This window comes from Oncorhynchus keta, chromosome 23 (genome assembly GCF_023373465.1).
Source record: "Oncorhynchus keta strain PuntledgeMale-10-30-2019 chromosome 23, Oket_V2, whole genome shotgun sequence".
Lineage (NCBI taxonomy): Eukaryota > Metazoa > Chordata > Actinopteri > Salmoniformes > Salmonidae > Oncorhynchus > Oncorhynchus keta.
Window position 1 is genome coordinate 3,486,016 of NC_068443.1, and position 20,000 is coordinate 3,506,015.

General features: G+C 44.2%; 1 protein-coding gene and 1 long non-coding RNA gene across 4 annotated transcripts in view; one reads left to right on the forward strand and one right to left on the reverse strand.

Annotated features, from left to right (window-relative positions):
* Positions 1 to 1,340: 1,340 nt before the first annotated feature.
* LOC127910888 (uncharacterized) lies at positions 1,341 to 2,090 on the forward strand. Of its 3 annotated transcripts, none has more exons than XR_008076661.1 (3): positions 1,341 to 1,466; positions 1,725 to 1,888; positions 1,960 to 2,090. It is a non-coding gene; the product is annotated as an uncharacterized LOC127910888 (long non-coding RNA). The 3 variants fall into 3 exon arrangements; XR_008076659.1 differs by lacking the exon at positions 1,341 to 1,466 and adding an exon at positions 1,533 to 1,679; XR_008076660.1 differs by lacking the exon at positions 1,341 to 1,466 and adding an exon at positions 1,553 to 1,633.
* Positions 2,091 to 2,422: 332 nt separating this feature from the next.
* The window catches only part of LOC118381343 (collagen alpha-1(XI) chain-like), a 215,317-nt gene continuing 197,739 nt past the window's right edge, over positions 2,423 to 20,000 (reverse strand). The window contains exons 52-64 of the mRNA XM_052475964.1: positions 18,799 to 18,852; positions 13,927 to 14,034; positions 12,972 to 13,025; positions 12,611 to 12,664; positions 9,088 to 9,195; positions 8,862 to 8,915; positions 8,325 to 8,360; positions 8,166 to 8,219; positions 7,320 to 7,590; positions 5,998 to 6,110; positions 5,324 to 5,392; positions 4,060 to 4,293; positions 2,423 to 2,850 (exon numbers count right to left, since the gene is read on the reverse strand). Coding sequence (XP_052331924.1) covers positions 2,704 to 2,850; positions 4,060 to 4,293; positions 5,324 to 5,392; positions 5,998 to 6,110; positions 7,320 to 7,590; positions 8,166 to 8,219; positions 8,325 to 8,360; positions 8,862 to 8,915; positions 9,088 to 9,195; positions 12,611 to 12,664; positions 12,972 to 13,025; positions 13,927 to 14,034; positions 18,799 to 18,852 — 1,356 coding nt within the window. The 3' untranslated portion in view covers positions 2,423 to 2,703. The remainder of the gene's footprint in view (positions 2,851 to 4,059; positions 4,294 to 5,323; positions 5,393 to 5,997; positions 6,111 to 7,319; positions 7,591 to 8,165; positions 8,220 to 8,324; positions 8,361 to 8,861; positions 8,916 to 9,087; positions 9,196 to 12,610; positions 12,665 to 12,971; positions 13,026 to 13,926; positions 14,035 to 18,798; positions 18,853 to 20,000) is intronic.

The window sequence follows — 20,000 nt, forward strand, 5'->3', positions numbered from 1 at the left end:
GACGAGGAGACTGGAGCTACCAGACAGGGAGACTGGGCTGGGGAAGGGACGAGGAGACTGGAGCTACCAGACAGGGAGGCTGGGCTGGGGAAGGGACGAGGAGACTGGAGCTACCAGACAGGGAGGCTGGGCTGGGGAAGGGACGAGGAGACTGGAGCTACCAGACAGGGAGGCTGGGCTGGGGAAGGGACGAGGAGACTGGAGCTACCAGACAGGGAGGCTGGGCTGGTGAAGGGACGAGGAGACTGGAGCTACCAGACAGGGAGGCTGGGCTGGGGAAGGGACGAGGAGACTGGAGCTACCAGACAGGGAGGCTGGGCTGGGGAAGGGACGAGGAGACTGGAGCTACCAGACAGGAGGCTGGGCTGGGGAAGGGACGAGGAGACTGGAGCTACCAGACAGGGAGGCTGGGCTGGGGAAGGGACGAGGAGACTGGAGCTACCAGACAGGGAGGCTGGGCTGGGGAAGGGACGAGGAGACTGGAGCTACCAGACAGGGAGGCTGGGCTGGGGAAGGGACGAGGAGACTGGAGCTACCAGACAGGGAGGCTGGGCTGGGGAAGGGACGAGGAGACTGGAGCTACCAGACAGGAGGCTGGGCTGGGGAAGGGACGAGGAGACTGGAGCTACCAGACAGGGAGGCTGGGCTGGGGAAGGGACGAGGAGACTGGAGCTACCAGACAGGAGGCTGGGCTGGGGAAGGGACGAGGAGACTGGAGCTACCAGACAGGGAGGCTGGGCTGGGGAAGGGACGAGGAGACTGGAGCTACCAGACAGGGAGGCTGGGCTGGGGAAGGGACGAGGAGACTGGAGCTACCAGACAGGGAGGCTGGGCTGGGGAAGGGACGAGGAGACTGGAGCTACCAGACAGGGAGGCTGGGCTGGGGAAGGGACGAGGAGACTGGAGCTACCAGACAGGAGACTGGGCTGGGGAAGGGACGAGGAGACTGGAGCTACCAGACAGGAGGCTGGGCTGGGGGAGGGATGAGGAGACTGGAGCTACCAGACAGGGAGGCTGGGCTGGGGAGAGACGAGGAGAGTGGAGCTACCAGACAGGGAGGCTGGGCTGGGGGAGGGACGAGGAGAGTGGAGCTACCAGACAGGGAGGCTGGGCTGGGGGAGGGACGAGGAGACTGGAGCTACCAGACAGGGAGGCTGGGCTGGGGGAGGGATGAGGAGACTGGAGCTACCAGACAGGGAGGCTAGGCTGGGGGAGGGGCGAGGAGACTGGAGCTACCAGACAGGGAGACTGGGCTGGGGGAGGGACAAGGGACGAGACAGGGTAGGAAGAGTGGTTGGAGGGAAAAGGGGAAAGGACGAGGGGTGAGATGAGGGGTGGAAAGGGGGCTTGGGTGGGGTGAGTGGATCCTCCCTCTTAATCAAGGTAAAGGGTGAGGAGAGGGGAGACGAGGGGGAGAAAAGGAGGTTTTGAGGGTTGGGGCGAGTGGGTCCTCCTCTCTAATCAAGGTAAAGGTTGAGGAGAGGGGAAACGAGGGGGACAAAAGGAGGTTTTGAGGGTTGGGGCGAGTGGGTCCTCCCTCTCTAAACAAGGTAAAGGGTGAGGAGAGGGGAGACGAGGGGGAGAAAAGGAGGTTTTGAGGGTTGGGGCGAGTGGGTCCTCCTCTCTAATCAAGGTAAAGGTTGAGGGTTGGGGCGAGTGGGTCCTCCTCTCTAATCAAGGTAAAGGGTGAGGATGGGGCGAGTGGATCCTCCTCTCTAATCAAGGTAAAGGTTGAGGGTTGGGGCGAGTGGGTCCTCCTCTCTAATCAAGGTAAAGGGTGACGAGGGGGGAGAAAAGGAGGTTTTGAGGGTTGGGGCGAGTGGGTCCTCCTCTCTAATCAAGGTAAAGGGTGAGGGTTGGGGCGAGTGGGTCCTCCTCTCTAATCAAGGTAAAGGGTGACGAGGGGGAGAAAAGGAGGTTTTGAGGGTTGGGGCGAGTGGGTCCTCCTCTCTAATCAAGGTAAAGGGTGAGGGTTGGGGCGAGTGGGTCCTCCTCTCTAATCAAGGTAAAGGGTGAGGGTTGGGGCGAGTGGGTCCTCCTCTCTAATCAAGGTAAAGGGTGAGGGTTGGGGCGAGTGGGTCCTCCTCTCTGTTTGCTGAAAGTGTGCCACTGTCCGCCCACGGCATCAAACGTCCTTTATTCCTGATGTCACTTCCTCTCGTTATAAGTTAAAGTCATTATGTGATTGGCCCTACAAGGGCGAGGAGTAATTCCCCTGGGACAATGCTTCTATGACAGGGCAGAGGGGGGTCATGTTGAGCTATAGGGGGTAGGGAAGAGGAGGGGGGTCATGTTGAGCTATAGGGGGTAGGGAAGAGGAGGGGGGGCATGTTGTGCTATAGGGGTAGGGAAGAGGAGGGGGCATGTTGTGCTATATAGGGGTAGGGAAGAGGAGGGGGCATGTTGTGCTATATAGGGGTAGGGAAGAGGAGGGGGGCATGTTGAGCTATAGGGGGTAGGGAAGAGGAGGGGGGGCATGTTGTGCTGTAGGGGGTAGGGCAGAGGGGAGGCCTGTTGTTCTGTAGGGGGTAGGGCAGAGGGGAGGCCTGTTGTTCTGTAGGGGGTAGGGCAGAGGGGAGGCCTGTTGTTCTGTAGGGGGTAGGGCAGAGGGGAGGCCTGTTGTTCTGTAGGGGGTAGGGCAGAGGGGAGGCCTGTTGTTCTGTAGGGGGTAGGGCAGAGGGGGGTTCAGGGGATGGTCAGGTCCTAACCCATGAAGCAGACGGGGCCCACCTCGAACCCGAACCGCTGGCTGGGGTCGCCAAAGTCATTAAACATGACGTCGATGATGGGCACTTGGTCGACACGAGGAGTGTTGATCTCCATCACCGTCTTAGAGTAGCCCGACTTCAGCTGGAGAGGGGAGGGAGAGAGGGAGAGGGGAGGGAGAGAGGGAGAGGGGAGGGAGAGAGGGAGAGGGGAGGGAGAGAGGGAGAGGGGAGGGAGAGAGGGAGAGAGGGAGAGGGGAGGGAGAGAGGGAGAGGGGAGGGAGAGAGGGAGAGGGGAAGGAGAGAGGGAGAGGGGAAGGAGAGAGGGAGAGGGGAGGGAGAGAGGGAGAGGGGAGGGAGAGAGGGAGAGGGGAGGGAGAGAGGGAGAGGGGAGGGAGAGAGGGAGAGGGGAAGGAGAGAGGGAGAGGGATGGAGTGGAGGAGGAAGGGAAGCAAGGAGTTATTGTGGTGTCAAATTCAGATGCTAAGATCAATCAATATCTACCAGTAACTACCATATGATGACCAATTAGCAATCTCCAATGGAACCAAAGGAATCTCTCATTTGAACCAATGAAATCTCTAATGGAACCAATGTAATCTCTAATGAAACCAAAGGAATCTCTAATGGAACCAATGGAATCTCCAATGGAACCAATAGAATCTCCAATGGAACCAATGGAATCTTCAATGGAACCAATGGAATCTCTAATGGAACCAATATGGATAATCCAATGGGACAAATACAATCTCTAATGGAACCAATATGATCTCCAATGGGACAAATGGAATCTCTAATGGAACCAATAGGATCTCCAATGGGACAAATGGAATCTCTAATGGAACTAATGCCAATGGAAGCTCCAAGCTGAAATCTGACTTTTTAAGACGACATACCGAGCATCCGTCCGACAGGGCCTTGATGAAGGGGTTGTTATCATAGGACATCTCCAATGGGACATATGGAGCCTAATGGAAACGTAATGGAAGCCTTGGAGCCAATAAGATCTGCCAATGGCATGGAATCCAGGAACCAATGGACTGGTGGCAGATGTAGGTGAAATGGAGTCTATGACGGGCTGATGAGCTATAATGGCACTTCAGGAAGGTCATCTGGACTGTCTGGATGGTGTTCTCCTCCGTGTCCACATAGTTCAACTGGGAGAAGGTAATGGAACCAATAGGATCTCCAATGGGACAAATACAATCTCTAATGGAACCAATATGATCTCCAATGGGACAAATGGAATCTCTAATGGAACCAATAGGATCTCCAATGGGACAAATGGAATCTCTAATGGAACTAATGCCAATGGAAGCTCCAAGCTGAAATCTGACTTTTTAAGACGACATACCGAGCATCCGTCCGACAGGGCCTTGATGAAGGGGTTGTTATCATAGGACATCTCCTCGTCGTTGGAGCCTAGGAAACGTAGAGCCTTGTCGTAGCCGTCTGCCTTGGCATCGTACCAGGCTACCGACTGGTGGCAGATGTAGGTGAAATTCTGACGGGCTGATGAGCTGAGCAGCTTCAGGAAGGTCATCTGGACTGTCTGGATGGTGTTCTCCTCCGTGTCCACATAGTTCAACTGGGAGAAGGTAAAGAGAAGGAGAAGGGGGAGAGAGAGAGAGAGAGAGAGAGAGAGAGAGAGAGAGAGAAGGAGAAGGGAGAGAGAGAGAGAGAGAGAGAGAGAGAGAGAGAGAGAGAGAGAGAGAGAGAGAGAGAGAGAGAGAGAGAGAGGAGAAGAGAGAGAGAGAGAGAGAGAGAGAGAGGAGAGAGAGAGAGAGAGAGAGAGAGAGAGAGAGAGAGAGAGAGGAGAAGGGGAGAGAGAGAGAGAGAGAGAGAGAGAGAGAGAGAGAGAGAGAGAGAGAGATATGGAGAAGGGGGAGAGAGAGGAGAGAGAGAGAGAGAGAGAGAGAGAGAGAGATGGAGAGAGAGAGAGAGAGAGGGGGAGAGAGAGAGAGAGAGAGAGAGAGAGAGAGAGAGAGAGAGAGAGAGAGAGAGGGGGAGAGAGAGAGAGAGATGGAGAGGGGAGAGAGAGAGAGAGAGAGAGAGAGAGAGAGAGAGAGAGAGAGAGAGAGAGAGAGAGAGAGAGAGAGAGAGAGAGATGGAGAGGGAGAGAGAGAGAGAGGAGAGAGAGAGAGAGAGAGAGAGAGAGAGAGAGAGAGAGAGAGAGAGAGAGAGATGGAGAAGGGGGGGAGAGAGAGAGAGAGAGAGAGATGGAGAAGGGGGAGAGAGAGAGAGAGAGAGAGAGAGAGAGAGAGAGAGAGAGAGAGAGAGAGAGAGAGAGAGAGAGAGAGAGAGAGAGAGAGGAGATGGAGAGAGAGAGAGAGAGAGAGAGAGAGAGAGAGAGAGAGAGAGAGAGAGAGAGAGAGAGAGAGAGAGAGAGAGATGGAGAAGGGGGAGAGAGAGAGAGAAAGAGAGAGAGAGAGAAAGAGAGAGTAGAGAGAGAGAGAGAAAGAGAGAGTAGAGAGAGAGAGAGAGAGTAGAGAGGGTTATGGAGATGATACATTTATTCTCACTGTAGGTTATCTTGCCCTGAGTCTGAAATGTCTATCGTACATCTCAATCTTGATCACGTATAACTGCTTCGAGAGGTGGATATTTTCTATACTTACTATTTTTCCACGTTTGAATTCACTGAACCATGATCCTGGAGCCTCTTTTGGCCAGTTAGATATTCTGACCTGTTACACAGAACACAAACAACACTGTGAATGAATGAACAGGTTACCAGGTTAGAAAACGTGCGGCAGGTTCCCTGTTGGGGTGGTAGGTAATCTAGTGGTTTTAGAGCGTTGGGCCAGCAGCCACCAAGTTGCTAGATCAAATCCCAGAGCTGACAAGGTAAAAATCTGTTGTTCTGCCCATGAACAAGGCAGTTGACCCATTCAGCCGTTGTTGTAATTAAGAATTTGTTCTTAACTGACTTGCCTAGTAAAATAAAGGTTAAAAGAAAAAGGTCTATCGATCTACATCCTAAATAGATCGTAAAACACTGAGTATGAAATTGCTAAAAGGTTCATATTAACTACTGTACACTCTTAGAAAAAAGGTGCTATCTAGAACCTTAAGGGTTCTTTGGTTGTCCCTCGGAGAACACTTTTGAAGAACCCTTTTTGGCTTCCACGTAGAACCCTTTCTACATAGGGTTCTACATGGAACCCAAAATGGTTCTCCTATGGGGACAGACAAAGAACCCATTTGGAACCCTTTTTTCCTAAGAGTGTATCTATAGGCATTACAAACATTTATAGACATTATTTTCCAGAAATGACCCATGGAAACGTACGCCAGCGGACTTCTTGTCAGGGTAGATACAGGTCTCTCCTCCAGCGGTGAAATTACAGTAGACCTTGAAGGAGTCTCCAGTACAGCCCTGGTTAGGATCGATCCAGTATTCACCTGAACATCACATCACACACAATCATTAACAGGATGGCAAGGTCATTAACAGGATGTACTGGGGCCCTATGGCAAGGCCATTAACAGGATGTACTGGGGCCCTATGGCAAGGTCATTAACAGGATGTACTGGGGCCCTATGGCAAGGTCATTAACAGGATGTACTGGGGCCCTATGGCAAGGTTATTAAACAATGTCCCTCATGGTACTGCAAAACAGGATTCACTCAGATTGTAATTATACACTCAGATTGTAATGAGTTGCTCAGATTATAATGAGATGCTCAGATTATAATGAGATGCTCAGATTATAATGAGATGCTTAGATTGTAATGAGATGCTCAGATTGTAATGAGATGCTTAGATTGTAATGAGATGCTCAGATTATAATGAGATGCTCAGATTATAATGAGATGCTCAGATTATAATGAGATGCTTAGATTGTAATGAGATGCTCAGATTATAATGAGATGCTCAGATTATAATGAGATGCTCAGATTATAATGAGATGCTCAGATTGTAATGAGATGCTCAGATTATAATGAGATGCTCAGATTATAATGAGATGCTCAGATTATAATGAGATGCTGAGATTATAATGAGATGCTCAGATTGTAATGAGATGCTCAGATTATAATGAGATGCTCAGATTATAATGAGATGCTCAGATTATAATGAGATGCTCAGATTGTAATGAGATGCTCAGATTATAATGAGATGCTCAGATTATAATGAGATGCTCAGATTGTAATGAGATGCTCAGATTATAATGAGATGCTCAGATTATAATGAGATGCTCAGATTATAATGAGATGCTCAGATTGAGTTGAAACATTCACAGTACGTCACCAGGAATCAACATTGTAAATCACTAATCTTTGTGATTTAAAAAAAATCCTACTATACTGCAACGTTTCAGTCACATACGACCTTTGGCCAAGTCAATGTTGCACTTGTTAATGAATATTTCATATGTAATGTCTATTTGCTGTGTGTGGGACTCCTCTTAACAGCTGCACTCTCTCATTTCATTGCTAACCAGCTCCTGAAGTGGCTGTATGATGATGTTTCTGTAACTCAGTCTGTTACTGTTTATAACTCTGTGTTTTTACCCAGAAACCAAAGTTCCCTCTGAGGACAATACAGTCTGTTACTGTTTAGAACTCTGTGTTTTTACCCAGAATGCAGTCTGTTTGATTGATTGAACCCACCATTAGGGAAGTCAGGCTGGCTGAGGTGCAGGTCGTTACAGGTCCTGGCAGGGTTGTCCTGTGTTCCCATGGGGAACTTCATCCTCTCGATGTCCTGCTTCAAGTTATTCAGGGACCCGAACACGTCCTCCACGTCCGCTGTGGACTCCATGCCGTAGTCCGCCATGCCTCCCGCCTCGTCGCCCTGCACGCCGTCGTCCTCCGCCTGGCGTCTGTTCTTCCTGCTCGCCTGCTGGATGGGCAGCGGCTGGATGATGTCACCAGGAGGACCCTGGTTGGAAGAGAGGTTAAAAGTTATAGGTGGCGGGGGCCCCCGGGTGGCCCAGGCTGTGTCGCAACCGGCTGCGACCGGGAGGTCCGTGGGGAGATGCACAATTGGCCTAGCGTTGTCCGGGTTAGGGAGGGTTTGGCCGGTAGGGATGTCCTTGTCTCATCGCGCACCAGCGACTCCTGTAGCGGGCTGGGCGCAGTGCGCGCTAACCAAGGTTGCCAGGTGCACGGTGTTTCCTCCGACACATTGGTGCGGCTGGCTTCCGGGTTGGATGCGCGCTGTGTTAAGAAGCAGTGCAGCTTAGTTGGGTTGTGTATCGGAGGACGCATGACTTTCAACCTTCGTCTCTCCCGAGCCCTTACAGGAGTTGTAGTGATGAGAAAAGATAGTAGCTACTAAAACAATTGAATACCACGAAATTGGGGAGAAAAAGGGGTAAAATGTAAAAATTAAAAATCTAAATTAAAAGTTATAGATGGCAGGGGTCAGGGAAACATCCAATCAGAGACAGGAAAAAGGTAAAAATCTAAATGGATAATTATGAGATCATCTTAGAGAGAAAAATGTTGACTTACAGGAGCTCCGGGTGGTCCAATCACACCAGTGTCTCCTTTCTGGCCAGCTCCACCCTACAAAACAATACACAGGGCACCGCATTACACACGGAAGTTATCACACCAGTCATATATGAGATGTTAGTGTCTTCGGTTAGTCATCTAATGAACGGAACTTACTGACGATCCCTTGGACCCCTTAGAGCCCACAGGTCCCTAGAAAAACAGAGACACAAAGTTTAACGATAAGACTAGGAACATGATGAAGTGCTAGACAATGAAGATGTTTGAAGAGAGACACAAAGTGAACGATAAGACTAGGAACATGATGAAGTAGTAGACAATGAAGATGTTTAAAGAGAGACACAAAGTGAACGATAAGACTAGGAACACGATGAAGTAGTAGACAATGAAGATGTTTAAAGAGAGACACAAAGTGAACGATAAGACTAGGAACATGATGAAGTAGTAGACAATGAAGATGTTTAAAGAGAGACACAAAGTGAACGATAAGACTAGGAACATGATGAAGTAGTAGACAATGAAGATGTTTTGATATGAGAAGATGTTTAAAGAGAGACACAAAGTGGAACAATAACACTATAACAATAGTGGCACTGGGTTAATGAAATTCTACAGACATTTGATAGAAATTTGCTGAATAATAATTAGCTGAAGAGGTCTTTTGACGAGGAGATGATTTCCTGATGAACTTACAGGAATGCCAGGAGGTCCAGGAGGACCAAGGGGACCGGCAGGACCACCAACACCCTACAGAGACACAATACAGCAGGAACCACTGAGACGAGGCTTCACAGTAATGAACTAACACTTTATGAAATGGTTTATACGCCGTTTACAGATGGTTTAAAGATATATTATACGTTAGCAAATAAACTAGTAACTATTAAATAAAGGAGTAGTAAACATATCAGTCACATACAGTGTCTCCTTTGCCTCCACCAGTTCCCTGGGGTCCAGGCAGGCCTCTGTCTCCCTTCTCTCCGAACTCACCAGGCGGCCCAATCAGACCAATCAGACCTGGGTGACCCTGGAGGACAGAGAGTGAGAGAGGGAAGGATGGAGAGAGAGAGAGAGAGAGAGAGAGAGAGGAAGGGAGGGAGAGGGAAGGAGAGAGGGTGAGAGAAATATTTAAGTGCCTTTGAACAGGGTACGCTAGTAGGTATCAAGTGCACCGGTTTGTGTCGATGAACTGCAACTCTGCTAGTTTTTTCCAACAGTTTTCCCCGTGTGTATCAAGAACGGTCCACCACCCGAAGGGCATCCAGCCAACTGGACACAACTGTGAGAAGCATTTTAGTCAATGTGAGTGAGCATCCCTGTGGAAGGCTTTCGACATCTTGTAGAGTTCCATGCCCCCGACGATTTGAGGTTTTTTTGGACGGCAAAAGGGGAAGGTGTCCCTAATGTTTTGTACACTCAGTGTAGTGATCCATCAAGCAAGAAAAAATGTATGTTTTTTTTTGTGTGTGACTATGAACCATCCTTACTTTTTGGTTGTCAGTCATCGAAATATCATAAACGAACTTGGACATTTTGTTGACAGGAAACTTTGCTCTAACCATCTGTTGTTAAAGTTATGGCAAGTAAAATTATGTTGATTCAATTCTCAACCTGACAACATCACTAGAATGGAAGGAAACTAAGGAACAACTATTCTAGACCTGGCAACATCATTAGAATGGAAGGAAACAAAGGAACAACTATTCTAGACCTGGCAACATCATTAGAATGGAAGGAAACTAAGGAACAACTATTCTAGACCTGGCAACATCATTAGAATGGAAGGAAACAAAGGAACAACTATTCTAGACCTGGCAACATCATTAGAATGGAAGGAAACAAAGGAACAACTATTCTAGACCTGGCAACATCATTAGAATGGAAGGAAACTAAGGAACAACTATTCTAGACCTGGCAACATCATTAGAATGGAAGGAAACAAAGGAACAACTATTCTAGACCTGGCAACATCATTAGAATGGAAGGAAACAAAGGAACAACTATTCTAGACCTGGCAACATCATTAGAATGGAAGGAAACAAAGGAACAACTATTCTAGACCTGGCAACATCATTAGAATGGAAGGAAACTAAGGAACAACTATTCTAGACCTGGCAACATCATTAGAATGGAAGGAAACAAAGGAACAACTATTATAGACCTGGCAACATCATTAGAATGGAAGGAAACAAAGGAACAACTATTCTAGACCTGGCAACATCATTAGAATGGAAGGAAACTAAGGAACAACTATTCTAGACCTGGCAACATCATTACAATGGAAGGAAACAAAGGAACAACTATTCTAGACCTGGCAACATCATTAGAATGGAAGGAAACAAAGGAACAACTATTCTAGACCTGGCAACATCATTAGAATGGAAGGAAACTAAGGAACAACTATTCTAGACCTGGCAACATCATTACAATGGAAGGAAACAAAGGAACAACTATTCTAGACCTGGCAACATCATTACAATGGAAGGAAACTAAGGAACAACTATTCTAGACCTGGCAACATCATTACAATGGAAGGAAACAAAGGAACAACTATTATAGACCTGGCAACATCATTAGAATGGAAGGAAACAAAGGAACAACTATTCTAGACCTGGCAACATCATTAGAATGGAAGGAAACTAAGGAACAACTATTCTAGACCTGGCAACATCATTAGAATGGAAGGAAACAAAGGAACAACTATTATAGACCTGGCAACATCATTAGAATGGAAGGAAACAAAGGAACAACTATTCTAGACCTGGCAACATCATTAGAATGGAAGGAAACTAAGGAACAACTATTCTAGACCTGGCAACATCATTAGAATGGAAGGAAACAAAGGAACAACTATTCTAGACCTGGCAACATCATTAGAATGGAAGGAAACTAAGGAACAACTATTCTAGACCTGGCAACATCATTAGAATGGAAGGAAACAAAGGAACAACTATTCTAGACCTGGCAACATCATTAGAATGGAAGGAAACTAAGGAACAACTATTCTAGACCTGGCAACATCATTAGAATGGAAGGAAACTAAGGAACAACTATTCTAGACCTGGCAACATCATTAGAATGGAAGGAAACTAAGGAACAACTATTATAGACCTGGCAACATCATTAGAATGGAAGGAAACTAAGGAACAACTATTCTAGACCTTGTCTTTGGTGGTCAAAACACTGTCTTTGTTACCAAGGTAAATGATTAGTCTGTTTAAAGTGTTGTCATATTTAACAGTGCTGTCTCGTATCGGCTGCTGTAACTGGAGATCTTGCCAGCCTTCTGTCCCTACTGGGCTATACTGCTGCTTGCTGGCTACAAACCAATGATCATTAAACAGATTATATTATATTTCTTATATATATTTAATTACCACATTAAATCACAAAAACAGAGTTGACTTTGAAAGAGAGAGATAGAGAGAGGGGAAGGTAGAGGCAGGGATGGAGAAAGAGAGAGTGTGTGAGAGAGAGAGTGAGAGAGAGAGAGGGAGAGAGAGAGAGAGAGAGAGCAATAGTGAGAGAGAGAGAGAGAGAGAGAGAGAGAGAGAGAGAGAGAGAGAGAGAGAGAGAGGAGAGAGAGGTAGTGATATATATATGAGAGAGAGAGAGACAGAGATAGTGATATATATATATATATACGAGAGAGAGAGAGAGAGAGAGAGACAGAGAGACAGAGATAGTGATATATATATATGAGAGAGAGAGAGAGAGATAGTGAGATATATATATATATGAGAGAGAGAGACAGAGATAGTGATATATATATAGATGAGAGAGAGAGACAGAGATAGTGATATATATATATATGAGAGAGAGAGAGAGAGAGAGAGAGACAGAGAGACAGAGATAGTGATATATATATATATGAGAGAGAGAGAGAGAGAGAGAGAGACAGAGAGACAGAGATAGTGATATATATATATGAGAGAGAGAGAGAGAGAGATAGTGATATATATATATATGAGAGAGACAGAGAGACAGAGATAGTGATAGTGATAGTGATATATATATATATATATATATATATATATATATATATATATATATGAGAGAGAGACAGAGATAGTGATATATATATATGAGAGAGAGAGACAGAGATAGTGATATATATATATATGAGAGAGAGAGAAAGATAGTGATATATATATGAGACAGAGAGACAGAGAGATAGTGATATATATATATATATGATAGAGACAGAGAGACAGAGATAGTGATATATATATATATATATATATGAGAGAGAGAGAGAGAGATAGTGATATATATATATATGAGAGAGACAGAGAGACAGAGATAGTGATATATATATATATGAGAGAGACAGAGAGAGTGATATATATATATATATATATATATGAGAGAGACAGAGAGACAGAGATAGTGATATATATATATATATATATATATGAGAGAGAGAACATTCTCAGTCATACCTTTTCTCCTTTGCCCCCAGGAGTTCCTTTCAGACCAGCGAGACCAGGGGGTCCCTGTAAAGAGAGAGAACTCCTCTCATGAATCAGTTTGTCAAAGTTTGTCAAAGTACATCTTAGGGCCTTTTACTTACTGTTCACACACACACACACACACACACACACACACACACACACACACACACACACACACACACACACACACACACACACACACACACACACACACACACACACACACACACACACACACACACACACATTTTAGAACAATTGATGCCTGGAAAAAATGTATCATGGCATTATAATTGCGCCAAGAAAATAGGACATGCACATTTTAAATATATGAGATATTATCTCTTACCAGAGGTCCAGGGGGTCCATCCATTCCAGAGGCACCCGGAAGGCCTTGTTCACCCTTAGAATAAGTATCAAAACATCCATTACATTATCCGTTATACCATTACATTATCCATTACTACATCTATTACATTATCCATTACCATTACCCTTAGCTATATATATATATATATATATATATATATATATATATATATATATATATTACATTATCCATTACCATTACACTATCCATAACTATATCCATTACATTATCCAGTACCAATACATTACATTATCCATAACTATATCCATTACATTACCCATTACCATTACATTATACATAACTATATCCATTACATTATCCATTACCATTATGTTATCCATAACTATATCCATTACATTATCCATAACAATATCCATTACATTATCCATAACCATTACATTATCCATAACTATATCCATTACATTATCCATAACCATATACATTACATTATCCATAACTATACCCGTTACATTATCCATAACCATTACATTATCCATAACCATAACCATTACATTATCCATAACTATATCCATTACATTATCCATAACCATATCCATTACATTATCCATAACAATATCCATTACATTATCCATAACCATTACATTATCCATAACTATATCCATTACATTATCCATAACCATATCCATTACATTATCCATAACCATATCCATTACATTATCATATCCATTACATTATCCATAACTAGATCCATTACATTATCCATAACCATATCCATTATCCATAACTATATCTGTTACATTATCATTATCATTGAACCTTCATATCGTATCAAATCGTCCATCACATTATTTAACCTTGATAATGTAGAGATAATGTATAGGACACAGATTAGTCTATAATCTAGCTAGTTACAACAGTGATAGTGTAACGTGTAGCTAAAGTATAGCAGACCATCTATAGCTAGTTAACTCACAACAGGGCCTGGGATTCCACGCAGGCCATCGGGTCCGGGTTTACCAGAGGGCCCCTGGGGTCCGACAGGTCCAGTCTGACCATCAGGCCCCTCGGCTCCAGCCTCACCCTGCAATACACAATCACAGCATTCTATATCAATACCTTCAGCCTCACCCTGCAATACACAATCACAGCATTCTATATCAATACCTTCAGCCTCACCCTGCAATACACAATCACAGCATTCTATATCAATACCTTCAGCCTCACCCTGCAATACACAATCACAGCATTCTATATCAATACCTTCAGCCTCACCCTGCAATACACAATCACAGCATTCTATATCAATACCTTCAGCCTCACCCTGCAATACACAATCACAGCATTCTATATCAATACCTTCAGCCTCACCCTGCAATACACAATCACAGCATTCTATATCAATACCTTCAGCCTCACCCTGCAATACACAATCACAGCATTCTATATCAATACCTTCAGCCTCACCCTGCAATACACTGTATCAATACCTTCAGCCTCATCGAGGAGCCACACAGTAGCAACAGTGAAATAAATTGAGCATGACTCCCTTCCAGGGTTACGTTCTATAGCCTGAGGAACTAGAGAAATAAGATACGTTAAAATCCGTTTGGATCCCCACACTATGTCTTACAGGTATAGAATACAGTTATATCTATAAATTAGACTGTTGAGTGCAGTTGAATATAGTTAAATATAGTTGAGTACAGTTGACTTTCAGTTCGCTGCAGCTAGTGACTGGAACGAGCTGCAACAAACACTCAAACTGGACAGTTTTATCTCCATCCCTTCATTCAAAGACTCAATCATGGACACTCTTACTGACAGTTGTGGCTACTTTGTGTGATGTATTGTTGTCTCTACCTTCTTGCCCTTTGTGCTGTTGTCTGTGCCCAATAATGTTTGTACCATGTTTTGTGCTGCTACCATGTTGTGTTGCTACCATGTTGTTGTCATGTTGTGCTGCTACCATGCTGTTGTCATGTTGTGCTGCTACCATGCTGTTGTCATGTTGTGCTGCTACCATGCTGTTGTCATGTTGTGCTGCTACCATGCTGTTGTCATGTTGTGCTGCTACCATGCTGTTGTCATGTTGTGCTGCTACCATGTTGTGTTGCTACCATGTTGTTGTCATGTTGTGCTGCTACCATGTTGTTATCATGTTGTGCTGCTACCATGCTGTTGTCATGTTGTGCTGCTACCATGTTGTGTTGCTACCATGTTGTTGTCATGTTGTGCTGCTACCATGTTGTTATCATGTTGTGCTGCTACCATGCTGTTGTCATGTTGTGCTGTTGTCATGTTGTGCTGCTACCATGTTGTTGTCATGTTGTGTTGCTACCATGTTGTTGTCATGTTGTGCTGCTACCATGCTGTTGTCATGTTGTGCTGCTACCATGTTGTTGTCATGTTGTGCTGCTACCATGTTGTTGTCATGTTGTGCTGCTACCATGCTGTTGTCATGTTGTGCTGCTACCATGTTGTTGTCATGTTGTGCTGCTACCATGTTGTTGTCATGTTGTGCTGCTACCATGCTGTTGTCATGTTGTGCTGCTACCATGTTGTTGTCATGTTGTGCTGCTACCATGTTGTTGTCATGTTGTGCTGCTACCATGTTGTTGTCATGTTGTGTTGCTACCATGTTGTTGTCATGTTGTGCTGCTACCATGCTGTTGTCATGTTGTGCTGCTACCATGTTGTTGTCATGTTGTGCTGCTACCATGTTGTGCTGCTACCATGTTGTTATCATGTTGTGCTGCTACCATGTTGTTATCATGTTGTGCTGCTACCATGCTGTTGTCATGTTGTGCTGCTACCATGCTGTTGTCATGTTGTGCTGCTACCATGTTGTTGTCATGTTGTGTTGCTACCATACTGTTGTCTTAGGTCTCTCTTTATGTCGTGTTGTCTCTCTTGTCGAGACGTGTTTTTTCATTGTAAATAAGAATTTGTTCTTAACTGACTTGCCTAGTTAACAAAAAAACTAAAAAAACTGTGGAATACAGTTGATTACAATTGACTACATAGCTAACATTAAAAAACAGTGGAATACAGTTGATTACAATTGACTACATAGCTAACATTAAAAAACAATGGAATACAGTTGATTACAATTGACTACATAGCTAACATTAAAAAACAGTGGAATACAGTTGATTACAATTGACTACATAGCTAACATTAAAAAACAATGGAATACAGTTGATTACAATTGACTACATAGCTAACATTAAAAAACAGTTGAATACAGTTGATTACAATTGACTACATAGCTAACATTAAAAAACAATGGAATACAGTTGATTACAATTGACTACATAGCTAACATTAAAACACAATGGAATACAGTTGATTACAATTGACTACATAGCTAACATTAAAAAACAGTTGAATACAGTTGATTACAATTGACTACATAGCTAACATTAAAAAACAATGGAATACAGTTGATTACAATTGACTACATAGCTAACATTAAAAAACAGTTGAATACAGTTGATTACAATTGACTATATAGCTAACATTAAAAAACATGAAACTGGCTCAAAACGGTTAAGAGATCCGGATTTCTCAAGAGGATTCTATCAGTATTGTTTCTCCTTTTGCAGCCCAGTATCTCTACTTGCACATTCATCTTCTGCTCATCTGTCACTCCAGTGTTTAATTGCTAGATTGTAATTACTTCACCACTACAGCCTATTTATTACCTTACCTCCCTTATCTTACCTCATCTGCACACACTGTATATATATTTCTTTCTATTGTGTTATTGACTTTATGTTTGTTTGTGTAACTCTGTTGTTGTTTGTGTCGCACTGCTTTGCTTTATCTTGGCCAGGTTGCAGTTGTAAATGAGAACTTGTTCTCAACTAGCCTACCTGGTTAAATAAAGGTGTTCTCAACTAGCCTAACTGGTTAAATAAAGGTGTTCTCAACTAGCCTACCTGGTTCAGTAAAGGTGTTCTCAACTAGCCTACCTAGTTTAGTAAAGGTGTTCTCAACTAGCCAACCTGGTTCAGTAAAGGTGTTCTCAACTAGCCTACCTGGTTCAGTAAAGGTGTTCACAACTAGCCTACCTGGTTCAGTAAAGGTGTTCTCAACTAGCCTACCTAGTTTAGTAAAGGTGTTCTCAACTAGCCTACCTGGTTAAATAAAGGTGTTCACAACTAGCCTACCTGGTTCAGTGAAAAGGTGTTCTCAACTAGCCTACCTGGTTCAGTAAAGGTTTTCTCAACTAGCCTACCTAGTTTAGTAAAGGTGTTCTCAACTAGCCTACCTGGTTCAGTAAAGGTGTTCTCAACTAGCCTACCTGGTTCAGTAAAGGTGTTCTCAACTAGCCTACCTAGTTTAGTAAATATGTTCTCAACTAGCCTACCTGGTTAAATAAATGTGTTCTCAACTAGCCTACCTGGTTCAGTAAAGGTGTTCTCAACTAGCCTACCTGGTTAAATAAAGGTTTTCACAACTAGCCTACCTGGTTCAGTAAAGGTGTTCTCAACTAGCCTACCTGGTTCAGTAAAGGTGTTCTAACTTAGCCTACCTAGTTTAGTAAAGGTGTTCTCAACTAGCCTACCTGGTTAAATAAAGGTGTTCACAACTAGCCTACCTGGTTCAGTAAAGGTGTTCTCAACTAGCCTACCTGGTTCAGTAAAGGTGTTCTCAACTAGCCTACCTAGTTTAGTAAAGGTGTTCTCAACTAGCCAACCTGGTTCAGTAAAGGTGTTCTCAACTAGCCTACCTGGTTCAGTAAAGGTGTTCACAACTAGCCTACCTGGTTCAGTAAAGGTGTTCTCAACTAGCCTACCTAGTTTAGTAAAGGTGTTCTCAACTAGCCTACCTGGTTCAGTAAAGGTGTTCTCAACTAGCCTACCTGGTTCAGTAAAGGTGTTCTCAACTAGCCTACCTGGTTCAGTAAAGGTGTTCTCAACTAGCCTACCTGGTTAAATAAAGGTGTTCTCAACTAGCCTACCTGGTTAAATAAAGGTGTTCTCAACTAGCCTACCCGGTTAAATAAAGGTGTTCTCAACTAGTCTACCTGGTTCAGTAAAGGTGTTCTCAACTAGCCTACCTGGTTCAGTAAAGGTGTTCTCAACTAGCCTACCTGGTTAAATAAAGGTGTTCTCAACTAGCCTACCTGGTTAAATAAAGGTGTTCTCAACTAGTCTACCTGGTTCAGTAAAGGTGTTCTCAACTAGCCTACCTGGTTCAGTAAAGGTGGAAAAAAACAGTATTGGGTCCTATTCACCCTCAAAAGAGAACACCTTTCAAAAGCATTTGGGAATTACAACAATCACACAGAGCCTAAACTCAGTCACCAGATGACATCAGCCATGAGAACAGACATGACATCAGCCATGAGAACAGATCGACATCAGCCATGAGAACAGACATGACATCAGCCATGAGAACAGAACGACATCAGCCATGAGAACAGACATTGACATCAGCCATTAGGAGAACAGACACGACATCAGCCATGAGAACAGACATGACATCAGCCATGAGAACAGACACGACATCAGCCATGAGAACAGACACGACATCAGCCATGAGAACAGACATGACATCAGCCATGAGAACAGACATGACATCAGCCATGAGAACAGACATGACATCAGCCATGAGAACAGACACGGAGGATTGGAGATCCATGGATTTACCATCAGATCGGATGAAGGGGTTGGAGGATTAAACCATTGTGACAACCAATTAGAAGCCAGCTTTGACAGACCAGGAAGTTCTGAGAGGCTTTCGCCTGTCTCCATCACATCGACTCTAATCCTACACTTCTGTTTGAATGGAAATGTGTGTGTGTGTGTGTGTGTGTGTGCGTGCATTTGTGTCTTACCTTAGATCCCTTCTCTCCTTGTCTTCCCTCAGTACCGGCTGGTCCAATGGGTCCCTGGGGAGGAAAAAAGGCCCCACTCATCAGCTTGGTATACAGTTTACAACTAGGCAGGGTAGCCTAGTGGTTAGAGCGTTGGAAGGTTGCAAGTTCAAATCCCCGAGCTGACAAGGTACAAATCTGTCGTTCTGCCCCTGAACAGGCAGTTAACCCCACTGTTCCTAGGCCGTCATTGAAAATAAGAATTTGTTCTTAACTGACTTGCCTAGTTTAAATAAAGGTAAAAACATTTTTTTTTTAAATTATAACTCAGTTGAGCTTCAGTGTGCTTCAATGACCTGCAGACTTATATCTAATTTATATAAATCTACACAGAAGAATCCCGCGAAATCCCTTACTTCAACATATAAATGGCCAATCAAGCACATAACTTCCCATTGGACAGAGAATAAACAGAATGAACACACTTTGGGGCCTTTAAAGCTATGGCTAAATTGGGGTACGCTATGGCTAATGCTCTGGCTAATGCTATAGCTAACGCTCTGGCTAAAGCTCTGGCTAACGCTCTGGCTAACGCTATGGCTAACGCTCTGGCTAATGCTATGGCTAACGCTCTGGCTAACGCTATGGCTGATGATGGATCAGCTCTTTAAAGCATGTTGAGTTGAAGTCTGAAGTTTACATACACCTTAGCCAAATACATTTACACTCCGTTTTTCACAATAAAATTCCCTGTCTTAGGTCAGTTAGGTCAGTTAGGTCACCACTTTATTTTAAGAATGTGAAATGTCAGAATAATAGTAGAGAGAATGATTTACTTCAGCTTTCATTTCTTTCATCACATTCCCAGTGGGTCAGAAGTTTACATACACTCAATTAGTATTTGGTAGCATTGCCTTCAAATTGTTTAACTTGGGTCAAACTTTTCAAGTAGCCTTCCACATGATTCCCACAATAAATTGGGTGAATTTTGGCCCATTCCTCCTGACAGAGCTGGTGTAACTGAGTCAGGTTTGCAGTGGCTTCTTCCTTGCTGAGCGGCCTTTCAGGTTATGTTGATATGGGACTTGTTTTACTGTGGATATAGATACTTTTGTACCTGTTTCCTCCAGCATCTTCACAAGGTCCTTTGCTGTTGTTCTGGGATTGATTTTCACTTTTCGCACCAAAGTACATTCATCTCTAGGAGACAGAAAGCGTTTCCT